The sequence below is a fragment of the Oryctolagus cuniculus genome, chromosome 7, assembly GCF_964237555.1.
Source record: "Oryctolagus cuniculus chromosome 7, mOryCun1.1, whole genome shotgun sequence".
In the NCBI taxonomy this organism is placed as follows: Eukaryota; Metazoa; Chordata; class Mammalia; order Lagomorpha; family Leporidae; genus Oryctolagus; species Oryctolagus cuniculus.
The window spans coordinates 50,618,193-50,639,147 of NC_091438.1; the positions used below are offsets into that span (position 1 = coordinate 50,618,193).

The following is a 20,955-nucleotide window of genomic DNA, read 5'->3' on the forward strand; positions in this document are numbered from 1 at the left end:
CAAATAAACAAGAAGCAAGTATCTTTCAGCTTTTAAATTAATAGATTAGATTAATAGAATTAGGGGTTTCTTATGATTATTCATGGCAAGATGGGTTCAGATAAGATCTAGATTCATTATATACTTTTCTGTGGCATTCTTTGGCTTTAAAATTTCTGTTTTATATGTGCACATATATTTTTCTTTCTTTTTCCTTATTTGTAAGAGCCACTGAAGGGTTAGAACCTTAGACTGAGAATTAGGAGACAGCCTTACTTGTGTTTATGTTTTTTTTTTTTATTCTTGTTCATGAAACAAAAGCTTTGGGTCCCTGTAATATTTTTGGCATTGAAGGGGGCAATGGGTTGATAGAAATAAAAGATACATTACTGTGCATTCAGTTTAATTGGATCCTTTTCCTGACTTCCTAAGTAACCTTGGACAACTTAGTTGCCATCTGCAAGTTTCCATTTTCTTGTATGTAAAATGGGATCAGATCAGATAGTTAGTTGATAAAATTTCTTTCAAAGTTCTAAGATCTTTTGTTTTAAAGTGAATACATATGACCACCTTCCCTACCATTTTAATCTTGCAGCTATTTTCTTTAACTCTGTTACAGTTTAAATTCCAAAAATGTCTTATAGTAGATGTTATTGGAAAGTTGTTTTACCCTGAGGAAGTAAAAAGCCAAATTTTATAGAGAATATTTTATCATTATATACATGATAATTTTTTTAATAAATTAGAATTGTTATAAATATCTATGGAATTATAACCTCCCCCATGTTGTGACACAATTCATGCTGCTTCAGGGGAAGGCTCCTTGTTGTAACCCACAACAACAAAGACTTTTATTTTTTAAGATTTATTTATTTGAAAGGCAGAGTTACAGACAGAGAGGAAGAAGACAGAGAAAGGTCTTCCATCTGCTGGTTCACTCCTGCCTCCGTAGTGGCAGGAGCTGGGCCAATTCGAAGCCAGGAGCCAGGAGCTTCTTTCAGGTCTCCCATGTAGGTGCAGGGGCCCAAGGACTTGGGTCATCTCCTATTGCTTTCCCAGGCCACAGCAGAGAGCTGGGTTGGAAGTGGAGCGGCCGGGACTTGAACTGGCACCCATATGGGATGTCAGAACTGTAGGCAGTGGCTTTACTCGCTTTGCCACAGCACTGGCCCTAAAAACAAATTGACATTGTTTTTTCTAAGAGTCCTTCTTGTTTCTCTTTTTCTGTTTGTCCACCATCCAGTCCCCCAGCCGTAGCTGTGATTCCACAATGTGTTCAGGTCTTTCCATTTCTCTCCCCTGCACTGTAATCCTAGCCCTGTTATCCCTCACTTGTGTGACTGCAGCAGCCTCCTTGCCCTTCTCTGCATTTCTACTGGTGCTCCCCAGCAATCCATTCACCACTAAGCCAAGAAGAATGATCTTTTGAACATCTGATTATGATTACTCTTCTGTTATGCACACCGTAGCCCACTCTCAATTCAATTAGAATGAAATCCGAGTTCATTAACTCTGCTGTCCAAAGCCACATGTGACCTGGGTGCTGTCTACCTATACACCTCATGGTATTACACTTTTCTTTGCCCATTGTTCTCTGGTCCTGTGCTGTCCATAAGCTAGCCACTATCCTTAGGTGGCCATAGAACACTGGAAATACAGCTAGTCTGAATCAAGATATGCCGTGTCAAACGTGCCTCGAATTTTAAAGTCTTCGTCTGAAAAAATTATGTAAAATATCTAAACAATGTTTATATTGATTCCATGCTTATGATATTTTGTATATATTGGGTTAAAGTATTAAATTTATTTTTTAAGTTCTTTTTTTTTTTTTTTTTTTACTTTCTCCAATGAAATGATTAGAAAGTTAAAAGTTCCATATGTGGCTCACATTATGTTTCTGTTGGAAAGCACCACCCTAGCCACATGGGCCATCCTCTTTCCCAGACTCACGCTCTGCTGATCTTCTGTAGGACTGGCTCCTTTTCATTCAGATCTCTATTTAAATGCTGCCTCACAGAGACCTTCCCTGACTAATTTAATCACCTGGCTGCCAACTCTCTGTCCTGCTTTCCTGTTTTGCTAGAGGGGTTTGTCACTGTCTGCTATTTTGTATATTTCTTTATTATATAGCTCCCCATTCCAACCCCTGAAAATATAAGTTTCAAGGGAACAGGGACTTGGTTGCTCCAATACAGTACTCCATTTCTAGGTAATGGTATCGTTTGGAAGTCAGTGTTTTGTATGCACTAGCCCTACATTTTCCTCTCTCTTTTCTCTTCTTAGAATGGCTTTCCTCATCCACCATAGCCTCCTGTAAAGATCCTCTCCAGATTAAATTTTGTGTCCCCCAAGAAGCCTTTCCTATACTTCTTTTGAAATGAGTGTTTTTCTTCTCTATTTTCATGATATTACTACTTCCTCAGTAGACTGAGATGGTTTGGAGCCAGGGCTATGTGTTAGTCAACACTGAATTTCTCACATGGTGCTGCACATGTTACAGCAGTTATTGATGCTAGGAAGTTTCATAAGTAGTACTAGAGGAATAGGAAATATTTTTCTTCTAAACTCTGTATTTCCAGTCACTTGCTTGCAGGAAGAGTTTTAAGATATCTTGTGATTCCCCTGTCTGGAAGATGATAAAGGGTGAAAGTGTAAAAGAAAAAATGAATAGCAGCTGTCCCCCCCCCCCCTTTCCTAATTGGATTGCTGATTGGAGTGGAAGAAGGTATGGCGAGAGGAGGTGAAATTTAATGCCACAGTGAGTTCCTTAAATTTTATTTTAATATCCTTGGCTTATGATGATTATTAAGTTCAATAAGTTTATCTTAGTCTGATTGTCTTAGTGAATTGATATTCTTATAAAAAGCCCCACCTTCCCTGACCGCTGTGGATTATTTATCCAGACATGTGCTATAAATCTATCTTTAAATAGGCATATGTTTTACATTTAAGTCTTTTTCCTTTCTATTTTGGAATGATTCAGGTATACAGGGAGGTTGCAAGAGAAATACAAAGAACCACCCTTACTAGGTTTACCAGTAGCTAATATTTTGCCACGATTGCTTTATCCCGCTCTTTTTGTTTAGGCATGTTGCTATTATTTTTTAAAATCTTGGAACCATTTGGGAATTAGTTGCAGCTATAATAATAGCCTTTACCCTAAATACTTAAACATGTATTTCCTAAGGACAAGGATATCTCTTACACAACTGCAATGAAATCACCAAACTGAGGATATTAGTACTAGTAAAATACTATTGTCTAATACAGAGTCCATATTCAAAATCTGCCATTTTTTTCCAGTAATGTGAACAGGCATGTTTTAAGAAAGGTTAATTGGAATATTATACTTCCTCTCTTAGGAATGATGTGTTTGCTTAGTCTTTCCGATTCCCTGATGCAAAATGGATAAAGCAAATATTTGACTATTGTAAGCATTTTCTTTTGTAACTCCCTCCCTTCTCTTTAAACACTGAAGTATTTGCTGAGTGAATACGTATATTTGTATGGGTGGGTAGGGAAGGGCAGGGAGGGAAGGGGAGGGACAGGGCATAGTAAGGATGGAATGGAATTGGTGCTCTTTTTTTTTTTTTAACACTATTTTTTCCCAAAGATGTATTTATTTGAAAGGCAGAGGTTTATATTTATATATAGAGAGAGATCCTGGGAGAGACAGACAGATTTTCCATCTGCTAGTTTACTCCCCAAATGGCTGCAACAGCTGGGGCTGGGCCAGGCTGAAGCTGGGAGCCTTGAACTCCATCAGGTTTCCCACATGGGAGGCAGGGGCTCAAGTACTTGGACCATTTTCTGCTGCTTTCCGAGGCACATCAGCAGGGAGCTGTGAACAACCAGTGCTTATATGGGATGCCAGCATTGCATAACCACAAGGCTGGCACCAGAGTTGTTGCTCTAATAAGGAACAGGACTGTCTTCAGGAAACCATGTAGCTATTTCACACAACAGCTCCAATCTTCCAGGTCTCTGGCAAAAGATGCCTCACACATTTGAATATGAAGATAGCATTTATTGTTGGCTTCATTTAATTCAACTTGTCTCACTACTTCTTCTTAGCCCATGTCTGAAGAGTTACTCAAACAACAAAAGGTGAATTCAAATGAGACCACTACAACTCAGCAATCTGTACCTGATTCCCACTTGGCAGAACTCCAAGAAAAAATCCAACAAACAGAGGCCACCAACAAGGTATGATGAATTCTATGCCCTTGGAGATCACCTGGATTTTCTGAGATTGTGCTGGCTCTAGCTTGAGCCTGTTAACCTGGATAGGACGTGGGAGATGAATTCTGTGGACTCCTAGTGCTCTAGGGAATATTTCACTTAAAGGTATAGGCTTCCGTCCCTCCATCCCTTCCTTCCATCCTTCCTTTATTTATTTACTTGAAAGACAGAGTTACACAGAGAAAGGAGGGGCAGAGAGAGAAAGAGGTCTTCCATCTTCTGGTTCACTCCTCAATTGGCCGCAAACGGCTAGACCCGCGCCAATCCGAAGCCAGGAGCCAGGAGCTTCTTCCAGGTCTCCCACATGGGGGCAGGGGCCCAAGGACTTGGGCCATCTTCTACTGCTTTCCTAGGCCATAGCAGAGAGCTGGATTGCAAGTGGAGGAGCTGGGACTCAAACTGGTGCCCATATGGGATGCTGGCACTACAGGCGGCGACTTTTACCTGTTACGCCACAGCGCCGGCCTCTCCCTTTCTTTCTTATCTAGATTTTACTTGCTCTATACAGACCACAATTTCTGGTGTGCCTTTTAGGTGTATGATTATAACTTGTGTTATAATAAGTCTTTAACTGTAAAAGGTGCCTGGACAGGAAGTTTGTGCTTTTTGGTTTAGCTTAACTTCTTACCCTTTTATGGCCCATGGATTTAAAAATGTGTTCTGAGAAGAAAATTGCTACAATATGGGATGCCAAACTTCTGGCCTGGTGTGCCATTGTAGCTTCCTGTTCTGTGCTGGACAGCAGATGCTCCTTGGTCCATGTTTAAGGGTCCCACAGTAACTCTTGTGGATAAGTGCCCGAAATGACAGACATCAGAGTGCAAACAGCGTGTGAGAACTGAGGCAACTGTGTCTTAAAGCACGTATTTCATTTTCCCTGCAGCTTTCTTTTGCTCATTGACTTAGGACCTTATCAGTTACTGTATGTGGAAAAAACTAAACAAGATGATTTCTCCCAAGGAATTATTTAAACCCTTGGTTTGAGGAAGACTTTATGATTGCATTTGTGGTTAAAATAAATCATTGACCTAAAAAGCTAATTTTCTTTGCTGAATTCAGATTCTTCAGGAGAAACTGAATGAAATGAGCTGTGAACTAAAGTCTGCTCAGGAGTCATCACAGAAGCAAGATGGTACCATTCAAAGCCTCAAGGAAACTCTGAAAAGCAGGGAAAATGAGGTAAAGTACTTAGCAATCAAGGACCCTTGAGGAACTGATTTGTCCCATTCAAATAGACAGATATTTTATATTTTGTAGAAATGGATGTTGTCAAACTAACCCATTTTAGAAATTCTAGCGTAATCCAAATTGGTATTTTGGAATAGTTCTGTAGCAGGCAAGATAATGGAGTTTATACTCATTTTTCTACCATGTTGAATACTCCTCTCATTTTCAGACTGAGGAGCTGTACCAGGTGATTGAAGGTCAAAATGACACAATGGCCAAGCTTCGAGAAATGCTGCACCAAAGCCAGCTCGGACAGCTTCAAGTATGTGAGGGTCACATGGGACAGGAGAGACTGCTGTTCTTGGTTTCGGCCTTGGCTTTGTCTTTATTGTCTCCTCCCTGTGACTATGGTTTCTCCTATCCTTTCAGAGCTCAGAGGGTGCTGCTCCGGCTCAGCAACAGGTGGCTCTGCTTGATCTTCAGAGTGCCCTGTTCTGCAGCCAGCTTGAAATACAGAAGCTCCAGAGAGCGGTGCGACAGAAAGAACGCCAGCTGACCGACGCCAAGCGGTGTGTGCAGTTCGTAGAGGCTGCGGCACAAGAGAGAGAGCGGCAGAAAGAGGCTTCTTGGAAACATAACCAGGTAAATCATTAGCCATTTTGTAGCTCTGAACGCTGACTTTGCCCTGATAATAACTTTTTAGCAGGACAGTTGGTGCTGAACCCTTGAGTCAATTACTTAACCTAAGTAATTCAGTTCAGCATTGGTTGTCCCCGTGACCCGATGCCAGGCATTAGGCTGTGTTCTCGAAATGTAGGGGTGAATATCACAGGCTCCTTCCCATAAAGTCATAATTAATGTGAGAGACAATCGTATAAACAGAATCTCAGTGTGGTAAATGCTGAAGGGGGTGTCTGTGTGGTCCTGTAGGGGTCCCTAGGAGGCTAAGGAAAGGAGTCAGGGAATGCTTCATGAAAGAGAGAATAGCCGAGGTTAATCCTGAAGGTTGGGTAGAAGTCAGCTAAACGAAAGGTGAGAAAGAACCTAGGCCAAAGGGATGCATGCACAATTCTAGTGGTTCCTTTCCCTTGCTAGCGTAGAGCCTCTGCTGGCTTTTTTTTTTTTTTTAAGATTTCAAATATCTTTTTTTTTTGTTTGTTTGTTTGTTTGACAGAGTGGACAGTGAGAGAGAGACGAGAGAAAGGTCTTCCTTTACCGTTGGTTCACCCTCCAATGGCCACTGTGGCCAGTGCCCTGCGGCCGGTGCACCACACTGATCCGAAGCCAGGAGCCAGGTGCATCTCCTGGTCTCCCATGGGGTGCAGGGCCCAAGTACTTGGGCCATCCTCCACTGCACTTCCTGGCCACAGCAGAGAGCTGGCCTGGAAGAGGGGCAACCGGGACAGAATCCGGCACCCCGACGGGGACTAGAACCCTGTGTGTCGGCGCCGCAGGCGGAGGATTAGCCTATTGAGTCGCGGCGCTGGCCTCTTTTTTTTTTTTAAGATTTATTTTATGTATTTGAAAGACAGAGTTACAAAGGGAGGAAGGGAGAGAGAGAGAGAGAAAGAAAGAGAGATTTTCCATCTGTTTTCTACTTTCCAAATGGCGACAATGGCTGGAGCTGGCCCAGGCAGAAGCCAGGAGCCAGGAGCTTCTTCCAGGTCTCCTGGGTGAGTGCAGGGGCCCAAGCACTTGGGTCATTTCCACTACTTTCCCTGGCTCATAAGCAGGGAGCTGAATTAGAAGTGGAGCAGCTGGACTTGAAGCGGCACCCATATGGGATGCTGGCACTGCAGACGGCAGCTTAACCCATTATGCCACAATGCCCACCCCTAAAGATCTTTTTTGTAGTGTAACTTTTTGTAAGCTCTTTAACATTCAGATTTAAAAATGTAGTTTTTGAAGAATCTCTGTGGTTTGGTAGTTTGGAGGTTAACTATTAGCCCTGAATTTCCATTAAAATACTAAAATTTCAGATATCTTGGCAGGGTTGGGGTTGCTGGTAGAGGGGATGGAATAATTCTTAACTTTTAAAATTTACCTAAATCACACATTTTCTTAAACGTTGTTGAATTGATAATTATTTGGGGACCATTTAAAGGAGCAGATGTTTAAAAGAATACTGATTTTATTATTAGAAAGATATTGTATATTGCAGACTAAGAAAGGTGAGTGATAGTCTTCATGAGGGTGATAGACGTATTCTGTCCTGTCCTTGAGCTTATTGTAAAGATTCCAGGCTTATAATGAGACAGATTCCTGCTTAGTGGCTGTATACATCTGTCTTCTTTAAATAAACTGAAAAAAAGTATTGAACCATACTCCATCCACGGTTTTCACAATATTCCAAATCTTATTCATGTACTGTATAATATTCCTATAGCAGCTTTCAGCATAGCATTTTCTGCTACTTTATATTTCATTCTATGTACCTTGAAAGCTTTAAGACCTTCATAGCTATGACCATGTGAACATTTTAGACGGCTTTGAAAAGGGAATATGTTTAATTCAGGAATTGCGGAAAGCCTTACAGCAGCTTCAGGGGGAATTGCAGAATAAAAGCCAACAGCTTCGGACCCTGGAGATTGAAAAATACAGTGAGATTCGAAGCCAGGAGCAAAACATCCAGCACCTAAACCATAGTCTGAGTCACAAAGATCAGCTGCTGCAGGTGAGTGTCCGTGATTTCAACCTAAACTGGGGCTCATAGCGCTCCGAAATTCCTTTCTATAATCTCAAGATATTAATCCACTTGCATTGAGTACCTGCTACATGTAGAATACAGAATGGGAGGAATCAGGAGGGTTTGAAATAAACAGAAAATAGTTTTGTGAATCAAGATGCTGATCAGTAAATCTGAGGAACAGTACACATAGGCTTGAAAAGACTGAAGCAGTAAGTATTCAGCAGGTAGTTAGTATGGACCACTGTGAGTCAGGTGCAGTGCCAGCTTTTGCCATTGCTCTCAGTCAGTGAGGACCCCTGTACAGAAACTTCCAGAGTAGTTTAGGTGATGGATTGAAAGTTTTAGGGGACAACAGGGTGCTGAGGGAAGAGTGATCAGTTCTGCCATCTACTCTAAGCTTCGGTCACACTGAATCCTTTACATTTCCTTGAGTGCACAACTTTTTCAGATATGCGTATGTTGTGCATAATTTTTTTCTCTGACAGATAGACTCCCACCACCTCTTCACTTGGGAAATCCTCAGTGCTTGTTATCTCCTTGGTGCAGTCTTTACTGACCCCTTCAGGCAGAGCTGGGCAATACAGCCTGTGTTCCCCAGCATGTATGTTGTAAAAAGGTTACAATTCGGTATGTATGCTGTATGTTGTAGAATATTCACACTGTATGTGTCTGATATTTCAGCTACACATGTTCCATTTGAGGAGAGTGATCACATTTTTTTTAAACTCTGAATAACTAACAAATTACTTAGCAAAGTAGGAATTCAGTTGATATTGGGTAAACGAATCAAGGAAAATATTTTTTGGTCTCTTTAGGAATTTCAGGAGCTCTTACAGTACCGAGAGAACTCAGACAAAACCCTTGAAACAAATGAGCTGTTGCTTGAGAAGCTTCGGCAACGAATACAAGATAGAGCTGTTGCTCTAGAGGTGCGTATCTCACTGCTGTAGATCGCTCTGTCACTAAGGTACCACAGAGGTGTGCGACAACTTAATTTGCTTGTTTTGGGCATTGGTTTCCCACCATTTGTATTCTGAATCTTACTGAGTAAAGGCAGTCAGCACATGAGTTACAGAGCGTTAGAAGCCTTCCTCTCCTTACAGCGGGCTATCGATGAAAAGTTCTGTGCTCTAGAGGAAAAAGAGAAAGAACTGCGCCAGCTGCACCTTGCTGTGAGGGAGCGAGACCATGACCTAGAGCGGCTGCGTGGCGTCCTCTCCGCTAACGAAGCTACCATGCAGGTACGAGCGAATCTCCCCCTTGAACTCCGTAAGCCTGGAGCATCAGCCTCTCCCACCACTTGCTTATAAGGAAGAGTACACAAACAACCCAACGTAGCAGTCATTAGTTCCGTTGTTGTAGATTAGAAAGTAAGAAGTTTTGGCACATCAGCTTTCTTTTTTGTTATGAACTTTGTGGGGTGGGGCAGTAAATATTGACTTATATTTACATGGTTCTAATTTACTCCTAATCTTGTCTACACACACACACACTTGCACATACATACAAGCATTGACAAGGTATGACTGTTATATTGTGTTTTACTCATTAGTATTAATTATATGTCCATAGATTGCCATAATTGGGGCCTTTATTAATGTTTACTGTGGACTTTTCTTGCAGACTCATTGTAGAGCTTAAGTATCTAACTCTCTTTCACTGGTCCCCTACTTTCTCTGTAGCATCATGAAGTTCTTCCAGAAAACTGTATTTGTGTACGAGTAGTATTTGTCTTTCCACAAATAAGAGTTTCTAAAAACAAAAAATTAATGAGCATGGCACTGTTAGATGATATCTAAGTTTCCTCCTCTTGCAACAGAGCTGCTAGGCAATAATTTGGGAGATACTTGAACATGGATCTGATTACTTATTTATCTTGAGGAGTGTGGGCTGCCCCTTTGACTGACGGTTGCTTTTTCTGTTACTGTAGAGTATGGAGAGTCTCCTGAGGGCCAAAGGCCTGGAAGTGGAACAGTTAACTGCTACCTGTCAGAACCTCCAGTGGCTGAAAGAAGAAATGGAAGCGAAATTCAGCCATTGGCAGAAAGAACAAGAGAGCATTATTCAGCAGTTACAGACATCTTTACATGACAGGAACAAAGAAGTGGAGGCAAGGCTTCAGTTAACCTAAAGGCAGTTGGTTTAGGGATGACATAGTTTCAGCCTTGAATTAGGACTCTTGAGATCTGGGAGGCCAGCAACCTCCATCTTTAATTTCATTCTGTGCCTGGGCAAGCCATTGACTTTCACTGGGAGTGTTTTGTTCACATGTATAAGCCAAAAATGACAATTATCTTTCTCAAAGAAAGAGAACTAATGAGATCTGAATTAATGTGAGAATTAATGAGATCTGAAAAATACACCTACAATATTATTGCTAACCTTTACTAATTAGAGTATACTCATGCTGGATCAGGCACTGCTTTAAGAACTTAATGGCCGTTGGTGTACTGCTCCTCATAAGACTGTGAGGGACATGCCCTTGTCCGCATTTTATAGACAAGAAAGTCGGCTTCTGAAGTTAAGTAACTTGTTCAAGGTAACACAGCTCATTAAGTGGCAGAGCCAGCATTCAGCCCAGGCGGTTTGGCGCCGCAGTTTTAATCATCATGTGTTAGCTCTCAGGGTAGAAATGGGAACTGCATAATCATGCTCATAAATATAGTGCTCATTATTCCTTTTCAGTTTATTTCGTGCTTCCTCTACAAAGTGATCCTGGGGAGAAAATAAGTGAAATAAATGAACTGAGTGTACATTATTAATTAGTGTTGATCGTTTTGTACTCTGAGCAAATAGGAAAAGGACTTATTTCAGAAAACAATAGTAAGTTGCCATGATAGGGATTTTACTGTGTTGTTAGCATTCACTCACTGAACATATATTTACAGCCTTCTGTGTCACAGGACTGTGATAGATTTTGGGAAACAAAAATGAATAAAACAAGAATCTCACAGCTCTTTATTCAGCAATAGGTTTATATAAACCCCTTAATATGTGGTAGAGATATGTAGTAGTCTTCTGGATACTTACGTTGTCGCTTCTGTATTAGGATCTCAGTGCAACATTGCTCTGCAAACTTGGACCAGGGCAAAGTGAAATAGCTGAGGAGCTGTGCCAGCGTCTACAGCGAAAGGAAAGGATGCTACAGGACCTCCTAAGCGATCGGAACAAACAAGTGGTAGAACATGAAATGGAGATTCAGAGCCTGCTTCAGTCCATGAGCACCAGGGAGCAGGAAAGCCAAGTAAGGGCTATTGCACGTATCAGAAAAGTGTCACTTTGTGCATATGTGGTCTGTAAATAGGATGCCCTCGAAACTTACAACATGTATCTATCATTGCACAGTCAATTCTGTCAGTTTCTTTCCTTCATTTTATTAACCAGACTACAGCTTTACACTAAGCATCAAAGTGTGAAACATTTGTTGAGCACTCTATATTTGGAAGGGTGTCTACATGGTACATAATACATCCAATGACTTTATCATATGCACATATAGTGTGCTATCTTAGAAAACTGTGAGGTTTAAAATGAAAGAAACAGGCTGTGGTGATTTTGAGGTCTGATTCCTCTGATCATGTGGTATGATTGAAATATTTATGTAATTGATTCATTCAGTCACTACTCTGTTGAGTACCTACTATGTGCCAGATACTGCTCTAGAGCTTGGGATTCAGTACCAAGTAAATTTGACCTTAAGAAACTTACATTCCAACTGGGGAGGAGAAAGAAAGAGATAGAGACAAAAAGAAGGAAAGATTTGAGATGTATCAGATAATGGTAAGTACTTGCAAAAAATTAAACACAGCAAAGGGAATTAGGTGTAGAGTATACATTGCTGCTACCCCCACCCCAAGTTTTATTGAGTTGTAATTGACAAATAAAAATTGTATATATTCAAGGTATACAGCATGATGCTTTGATATATGTATCTCTTGTGAAATGATTGCTAAAATCAAATTAATTACCACATTTGTCATGACCCGTAGTTAATATTGTGCATGTGAATGTGTGGGTTGGTGGGTGAGGGGGATGAGGACATGTAAGATCTACTCCTTTTGCACATTTTCACTAAATCATCCAGCAGTATTAACTATAGTCGATAGAATTTACTCATTTTATAATTGAAAGTTTATGTCCTTTGACCAATGAAGTTGCTATGTTAGATAGTATATACAAAGAAGACAAATCTGATAAGGTAACATCTAGCAAAGTCCTGGAAGGAGCAAACCACATAAATGTTTGGGTAAAGAGGGGTTCAGGCTGAAGGAACAACTACAGGGAAACTATTGCTTAGGGCCCTAGTGGCTTTTTAATAAGCAGTTGGCTTTTAAGAAATAACTCTAGAATACAAATTTTGTTTTACTAAAGTATCTTTTTAATGCTATTTGGGATTTTCTCTTATTAGGCTGCTGCAGAGAAGATGGTGCAAGCGCTAATGGAAAGGAATTCAGAATTACAGGCCCTGCGCCAGTACCTAGGAGGGAAAGACTTCATGACGTCCCAAGCCCTCGTCGCTCACCAACAGGCTGAAGTCACCTCAATTGGCCCTGCTCTTGGAGAGCAGACTGATCAAGTAAGAATTATAGACGTCTATAGATTATCATGCTGATTCTTTCCTTTTTTTATATTTGAGGTATAAAGTTTGATAATTCTTTATATATACTTATATATAAAATTTGGACCCAGGTCCACATTAGTTAAGTATAAAATTTTGTTTCATAAAAGGACCTTCTCTTTATATATTATATAATATATGTATGTATAATTTGAGAGACAGAGTTCCCATCACCCTCCAAAGGCCCACAATGACCTCTGGCTGGCGAAAGCCTAGAGCCAAGGACTCAATCCAGGTCTCCCACATGAGGGTCAGGAACTCAATTACTGGAGCCATCGCTGCTACCTCTAGGGGTTTGTGTTAGCAGGAAGAAAGTCAGGAGTTGGAGGTAGGCATCAAATCCAGGCATTCCATTGTGGAACATGGACATCATATCTGGCATCTTAACTGCGAGGCCAAACACCCACTCCAGCTTGATAATTGTAATACCAAATTGTGTGAGAAATTTTAAGACGTGTCATTGTGATCGTAGTTCCTGCATCTTCCTGAATCTTCTGACTCTTCCAATTTTTAGGGTTCATTACAAATACTCTCCAGAGATGATAGTACTTCATTGACTGCCAAAGAGGATGCCAGCATACCCAGGTCCACATTAGGTAAGTATAAAATTTTGTTTCATGAAAGGACCTTCTCTTTTTTCCTTCTGTGTCTTAGTACTGATAGTTTGGCCAACACTCCCTTTTTTCTCTTACCTTAATAGAATGTTTAGATTTCCCTGAAAGGCTGAAGGCACATCTGTTCGAAAGAGCTACCCTTATTCTATCCTAAACTGAGGGTGTGTCTCTGGGTTCACAGTTTGCCCCAGGGAAAATGCATCCCGGTTTTCCTTTTCAGATAGCTTTGCAGGGATTCAAAAATTCTGGAGGTAGTGCTTCCAAATCTGTATATCAGTGCTTTGTAACTGTCACCTTCTCCTGTGTATCTTTCAGGGATAGGGCTACTCACTGTAACTTGACATCATCTATATTAAAAATATTGGGAGGGGTAGATAGTACACATTACTTGCCAACCTCAGTTCCAGCTCTCTAAAGAACCAAATTCTATGTCTTGTGGGTACAAAACTCAAATGGATACCTTGGATTGAAACCTCTGTCACAGAGCAAAAGATTGACGTTTAGGGTAGCTTTAAGGAACATGTTATCCAGAGAGTGCCCCAAGTACAAACTTGTGATGATTAAATGAGATGGCGATTATAATGCTGTGGTAAGAAAGGTTGTAGACTTGGAAAATTAACTTATGATATTTAAATTATATCAAAAATGAAGGAACTGGGTGCCTTTGTTCTGGTGTAGGTCATTAGAGACGTAGTTATTCTTCAGTAGGAAAATTCTATGCTAGTCAAAAAGTAAAGAATGCTAGATTTGTCTAATTCACTTTTTTTTGTCTAATTCACTTTCTCTTTACCTTCTTAAGAAGCATACTTTTCCACAATTTTTTATTTTTTGAAAATTTTAAACCTACAGAAAATGGCAAAAAAAGAGTGTAGTGAATTCTCATATAACTTTTTTGTTTTTGTTTTTTGTTTTTGTTTTTTTTATTTTTTGACAGGCAGAGTGGACAGTGAGAGAGAGAGACAGAGAGAAAGGTCTTCCCTTGCCGTTGGTTCACCCTCCAATGGCCGCCGTGGCCGGCGCACTACGGCCGGCGCACAGCGCTGATCTGATGGCAGGAGCCAGGTACTTATCCTGGTCTCCCATGGGGTGCAGGGCCCAAGTACTTGGGCCATCCTCCACTGCACTCCCGGGCCATAGTAGAGAGCTGGCCTGGAAGAGGGGCAACCGGGACAGAATCCGGCACCCCGAGTGGGACTAGAACCTGGTGTGCTGGCGCCGCAAGGCGGAGGATTAGCCTAGTGAGCTGCAGCGCCGGCCTCTCATATAATTTTTAAAAATATTTATTTATTTACTTGAAAGGCAGAGTTGCAGAGAGAAAGGGAGAGACAGAGGGAAAGGGAGAGACAGGGGAAGAGAGAGACCATCTGTTGGATCACTCTGTAAATGGCTGCAATGGCTGGGATTGGGCCAAGCCAAAGCCAGGTGCTTGGAACTCTGTCCAGGTCTCTCATGCGGGTGACAGGGCCCCAAGCAATTGGGCTGTCCTCTGCTGCTTTTCCAGGTGCATTAGCAAGGAGATGTATCAGAAGTGAAGCAGCAGGGATTTGAACTGGCACTCATATGGGATGCTAGTGTTAGACAGGTGGTGGCTTAACTCTGTGCCACAACACCAGCCCCTAAATTTTTATTAAGATTCACTAATTGTTAACATTTTGCTATATTTGCATTTCTTCCTATGTACACAAACACACATGCTCACGTGTATACACATATGAGAAAATTTCTTACAGGCATCATGACACTTCACCCCTAAGTACTTCAGTAAATATTTCTTAGGAGCAAGGGCATTCTCCTACATACCTACAATATCATTGTCATACTCAAGAAACTTAAACTGAATGTAGCCATAGTATCTAATACGTAGTCCATATTCAGAATTCTGTTGCCCCAGTAAGTGTTGTCGGTAGCTGTTTTGCCCTATCCCAGGGCTCGTGCATTGTGCCCAGTTGTTATATCTCTTCAGTCTCCTTTAATCTGTAACAGTTTTTTTTGTGTTAGTGGCATTTTTGAAGAACTTAGGCTAGCTAGTGTTCCTCAGTTTGGCTCTGTTTCCTGGTGATTATATTATAGTTAAATATATTTGTCAAGAATACAATGTGAGTGACATCTTTCTCAGTGTATCACATCAGTGCATGATCAAAACATTGTTTCATTCTTAGTGACACCAAGTTTAGTCACTGGGTTGGGTTGTATCTGCCAGATCTCTCCACTGTATCACTTTCTCTTCTGTAATTAATAAGTGATCTGGCCGGCGCCGCGGCTCACTAGGCTAATCCTCCGCCTAGCGGCGCTGGCACACCGGGTTCTAGTCCCGGTCGGGGCGCCGGATTCTGTCCCGGTTGCCCCTCTTCCAGGCCAGCTCTCTGCTGTGGCCAGGGAGTGCACTGGAGGATGGCCCAGGTGCTTGGGCCCTGCACCCCATGGGAGACCAGGAAAAGCACCTGGCTCCTGGCTCCTGGCTCCTGCCATCGGATCAGCGCGGTGCGCCGGCTGCGGTGGCCATTGGAGGGTGAACCAACGGCAAAGGAAGACCTTCCTCTCTGTCTCTCTCTCTCTCACTGTCCACTCTGCCTGTCAAAAAAAAAAAAAAATAAAATAAAAATAAAAAAAAAAAATAAGTGATCTATTGGCTGATTTCTGGAGATGATACTTGAAATATTTTTGAAATTTAGCTTGGAGATGATACTAAGAAATATTTTTCAAGCAGTCATTTCCTCAGTGGTTTCTTTGAATGTTGCCTGAACTAACTCTTACATTGGTAGTTTAAAAAGTGATTTTCTGTTTGTAAAGTTTCATCTTAATTTATTAGTGAGTACTCTTCTACAAAGAAAAACTGTCATTCTCTTATCTCCATACTCCATTTGTTTTTTCATGTCAGTATGCATTAAAAAAAATCATTGTATTATCCATTTTTATCATTATTCCATTTGATGCCTAAATTATCTGAGTTTTGGCCAGCTGGTACCCCTTCATGCTGTTCATCTGTCCTTTTGCTGTTTCCTCCTCAGTTTTTTAGCACAGTAGGTATTCTGTGATCACCTTTTACTGGGTTAGCCCTAGAATCAACCATTTCCCTAGTATTCATTTTAGTATGCAATGGTGTTTAGAAATTAAGATCTAGGCAAAAAATGTGTTCTTTGCTATATGTTGTCATTTGCTTCTAGGCCCTCTTAAGTGAACAGAGCTAGCGATGAATTTAAAAACACAAAATGTGTATGTATATGATATTTTATGAGGATTTGATACTGATTCCCCCAATTCGCTTTAACAGTGAAGTTCTTAGATTCATTTTGTGTTTGTATCTCCCATCTCTCAACACTGAGAGCCATGGTTATTGAATAGTACCAATGTATATAAAAATATTTGCACAGTACTACAAAATGCAGAAATAGTTTCAGAATTGCTATATGAATAACACTATCAATAATGAATCTGTTGAGTAATGTTTAAATTTCTTTGTAATTATTTTTATCCTTAAGGTATTTCTCACTGAGGATGTACAGTCAGAGCACTGAATTGAAAAATTATTTGGATTAATTTTTTATTATCTTCTGGGTGATTATATTATATATTTGCTATATAGATTAATTTATTTGTGCCAGTATTTGGTTTATGATTTTTTTCCCTCATTATTTTCAAAGTAACTCACACATTAAAAATTAAACATTAACTTGAATCAAAACTCAAATAATCAAAGATATGCACAAACATGTTATCTATTTCCCTCTCCCTTTTTTCTGTCTTTGATCATCCTCTGAAGGTAACCAATTTTATTTCTGGGTTGCTCTTCCTATGTATGTTTTTGCTGAAATATGCAGGTGAATTGTGTATGTGTGTGTGTGTGTGTGTGTGTATGTATATGTTTGTGTGTATGAAATGCATTGTAAGTTCTTATTTTTCCCTTTTCCTAAAGTAAAACACATTATATTAGATGTATTCTTTTGCACCTTGCTTAGTTTGCTTATTTTACCTAATATAACCTTGAAATTACTCTATGTATAAGGTCTTTGTTTCTCACAGCTACGTATAGGATTCCATTTTGTGGATGTATAGTACTATCTTTTTTCAGTCTTTGTAGCATGTAGGCTGATTACGGTATTTGTTGTTATATAAATAATGTTGCAAAGAACAGCTTGTACATTTTTTTTATTGTTGGAATGTATCTCAGAATGAATTCCTCAAAAATGAGGCATCAGAGATTACATTGCTAATAGTGATTAAAACTAATTATTTTCATTTTAGGAGATTTGGATACTGTTGCAGGGCTGGAAAAAGAATTGAGTAATGCCAAAGAGGAACTTGAACTCATGGCTAAAAAAGAAAGAGAAAGTCAGGTGAGTTCTGTAGTCATTCCTGGTTTCTAAATTCCCATTTTCTTTTCAAAATAGTCTATATTTGAAAGAGTACAGTTCTCCAAGTATAATGTCTAATTCTAGATGCAAGATGAACCTTTTTCTTTTTGGAGAAAAATTTAAATAGCATTGCATATACATAATCTCAACAGGATGCTTTTTTTTAAAGAATTTATTTATTTGAAAGGCAGAGTTACAAAGAGGAGAGGCGGAAAGGGAGAGGGAGAGAGAGAGGGAGAGCAGGAAAGAGAGGGAGATGGGGGGGGCGGGGATCTTCCATCTGCTGGTTCAATGGCCACTACAACCAGAGTTGGACTAACCTGAAGCCTAGAGCCTGGAGCTTCTTCCAGGACTCCCATACGGATGCAGGGGCCCAAGCACTTGGGCCATTGCAGAGATGCTGGATTGGAAGTGGAGCATCTGCGACTTGAACCGGCACCAATGGGATGCCAGCACTACAGGTGGTGGCTTTACACACTACACCACAGCACTGGGCCCCAGTGCTCTAGGTTTTGTAATGAGGACTACTAAAGCTGTTTAAGAATTGAAACAATACAGTTTTCTGTATCCATTGCTTCCTGGAATAAAATACTTGTAAAGCACCTGTGAAAAAAGGAAGTGCTATGTAATTGCCAGTTATAATTATCAATTAATATGACATTAGGCCTATTAAATTAGTTTGAAACTCCTGAAACAAGTGAAATTTGAGTATGATCAATAGATGTTATTGAATCCTCCTTATTGCATTGCACTGTGCTATGTCCTTAAATTAGCACTAATGCTCAAAATGAAATGCTTTATGAAATAAATAGTATTGGTCCTATTTTATAGATGAAGAAATTAAAAGATTAACTTTTGTTTTTAACATGAATTATTTGAGAAATAGTCATATAGCTAATAAATGCCAAAGCTAAGGTTTAAACTCAGTCTTTTGTGACTCCAAATACTTACTAAGCATTTATTTCCTGTGCAGATCATTTTTGTTACCTTATGCTTTACTCTTTCTAGCAGTAAGAGTCCTCAACAGTGTTCTCAGGAGAAGCCCCTTAGCTTTACAGAATTGTTTTCCCTTTGCCTGCCCTGTACAGACAGTTGTATGTTCCTCCGCAATGGAGAAGATAATTAGGACCACAAGCAGATTGACAGAGTAAAACTGGAAACGTACATGTTACTCTGTCATCTCTTGTAGAAGGCCTGTCAGTGTCCTGGCTCTCTAAATTGTTTAGCTATTCTGTAGAGTTCCTCAGTTGTATTCTACCTTTCTGCCATAGTTAGGCTTACAGTATTAAACCTGTGCCTGTATTTCTGATGGAACTTTCTTATTATACTCCTTGATTTCATTACTGTCTTCACAAATTCATGCTGTGTGACTCAGTAAGTTTTGAGGATGTGAGAGTGTGTGTCAGTTTAAAAATACCAGTTTTAAAAATCCCCTAGTTCCCCTCATTTTTTGTTTCTACCTTATCTGATTATTCATGCCAGATATTTTAGTTTCCATGTGCTGTTTCTGTTTTTCTCATATATATGAAATCTAGAGTAATGTTACTTTTTGGTTCTGTGCTGTTTCTAGTATCATAAAATTGTAATGCCTTTTAATGGGTATTTTGAGTGAGTGATATTTGTCTATTGCTCATCTTTATGTATCCTTAATCGACTACCTGCCTCCAAGTCCAAGACCATATATATTTATAACCACATTTCCTGTAATATAAAGCATTTACCAACAGTAATGTAGATTTTCCCAAAATTTTAACTATTGCTCATATTGTCTTGAGATAGTAGTTACAGCAGCAGCAGCAACAGCAGCAGTAGCAGTAGTATTTACTGTTCATAGATTTCCTGCTAGGTGCCAGGCATTTTATGTGTATCTTTATCTTAATTCTCATGTAGCCTGGGACAGTAGCTATTATTCTCATTTTATAGTTGAGGAAACCGAATCTCCGCTAAGATTCCTTGTCAAGGAGCTTCTGTCAGGATTTATACCTGTGTCAGTCTGCACGCCTTTATCATGCTGCAATAAACATCTTGCTTTCGTTTTTCTTCAGTGGAGCAGATACCTGATACATAACGATGCAGGAAAGATGAAATGGCCTAGCAAATTTGGTGTCTTATTGTGCTAACTAAAGTGGAGGACATCATTAAACACAACGTTTACAGCTCTGCATACAACATTCTTTGGTGTGGCCTTGCATGGTTATCTGTTGCATCCAGTAGAGCACTATTCATGTTCTTGTTTTTTGTGCGTTGCCGGCTGATAGTGATAGGAGATGGAAAAGCATTTGCCCAGGTATTAAAGTATAAATGTGACAGATATTGTTTCCTCTGCCGCTGACTTCAGGATTTCATCTCTCCGCAGATGGAACTTTCTGCTCTACAGTCCATGATGGCTGTGCAAGAGGAAGAGCTGCAGGTGCAGGCTGCTGACCTGGAGTCCCTAACCAGGAACATACAGATAAAAGAAGATCTCATAAAGGTCTTTCAGAGTTTTTTAAAGACCGCTGGAAAAGTTTGTTGCTCAGAATAACTTAGGATGTCTTCACACAATATTTGGATGTGTTGAGTCCCTTGGCCAGTGCTTATCCATATCACACTTGAAAGTACCGTAGACTGTTTCAAGGGCGTTTGTTGCTCCTTGTCAAACGGTTGTTTTTTTTAATTACTATTGTTTTATCTATACTACTTTTTTTTTTTTTTAAACTTCTAGGACCTGCAAATGCAATTGGTTGATCCTGAAGACATACCAGCTATGGAACGGCTGACCCAAGAAGTCTTACTTCTTCGGGAAAAAGTTTCTTCTGTAGAATCCCAGGGTCAAGAAATTTCAGGAAACCGAAGACAACAGGTAAATTATTAGAATACAAACCTTATTATTTTTTTTTTTACTGCAGGATGAACAATGGGAAAAACTGTCAAATTCAGCTACTTACAAAGGAGTCAGTGAATGATATTTCCTGTTGTGTCTATCCTCTGAAGTTTCCTACTTTATTTATTTATTTCAAATATTTATTCATTCATTTGAAAGGCAGAGTTTCAGAGAGAGAGAGGAAGAGACAGAGAGGGAAGGAGCTTCCATTAGCTGGTTCACTCCCCAGATGGCTGCAACAGCTGAAGCTGGGCAGGTCAGAAGCCAGGAGCCAGGAGATTCTTCCCGGTCTCCCATTTGGTTCAAGGGCCCAAGTACTTGGGCCATCCTCCGTTGCTTTCCCAGGTGCATTAGCAGGGAGCAGGATCAGAAGTGGAGCAGCCGGGACTTGAACTGGCACCCATATGGGATCCAGTGCTGTAGGCAGTGGG

At 40.2% G+C, this 20,955-nt stretch overlaps 1 protein-coding gene across 43 annotated transcripts in view; it reads left to right on the forward strand.

The window, feature by feature from the left end:
- The window catches only part of PDE4DIP (phosphodiesterase 4D interacting protein), a 233,807-nt gene that overhangs the window by 156,270 nt on the left and 56,582 nt on the right, over nt 1-20,955 (forward strand). For 42 of the 43 annotated variants that reach the window (XR_011390489.1, XR_011390490.1, XR_011390488.1 and 39 more), the window contains 14 exons: nt 4,054-4,185; nt 5,281-5,400; nt 5,618-5,710; nt 5,818-6,030; nt 7,904-8,062; nt 8,893-9,006; nt 9,181-9,318; nt 10,008-10,187; nt 11,127-11,321; nt 12,486-12,653; nt 13,210-13,291; nt 17,552-17,643; nt 20,018-20,134; nt 20,366-20,503. Coding sequence is in view for 37 of the 43 variants with exons in the window: in XM_017345940.3 (XP_017201429.2) it covers nt 4,054-4,185; nt 5,281-5,400; nt 5,618-5,710; nt 5,818-6,030; nt 7,904-8,062; nt 8,893-9,006; nt 9,181-9,318; nt 10,008-10,187; nt 11,127-11,321; nt 12,486-12,653; nt 13,210-13,291; nt 17,552-17,643; nt 20,018-20,134; nt 20,366-20,503 (1,941 nt within the window). In the remaining 6 variants the exon portion in view is untranslated. Of the gene's footprint in view, nt 1-3,346; nt 3,410-4,053; nt 4,186-5,280; nt 5,401-5,617; nt 5,711-5,817; nt 6,031-7,903; nt 8,063-8,892; nt 9,007-9,180; nt 9,319-10,007; nt 10,188-11,126; nt 11,322-12,485; nt 12,654-13,209; nt 13,292-17,551; nt 17,644-20,017; nt 20,135-20,365; nt 20,504-20,955 lie in introns of those variants that run through there. The other variant, XM_070077802.1, reaches the window with a different exon arrangement.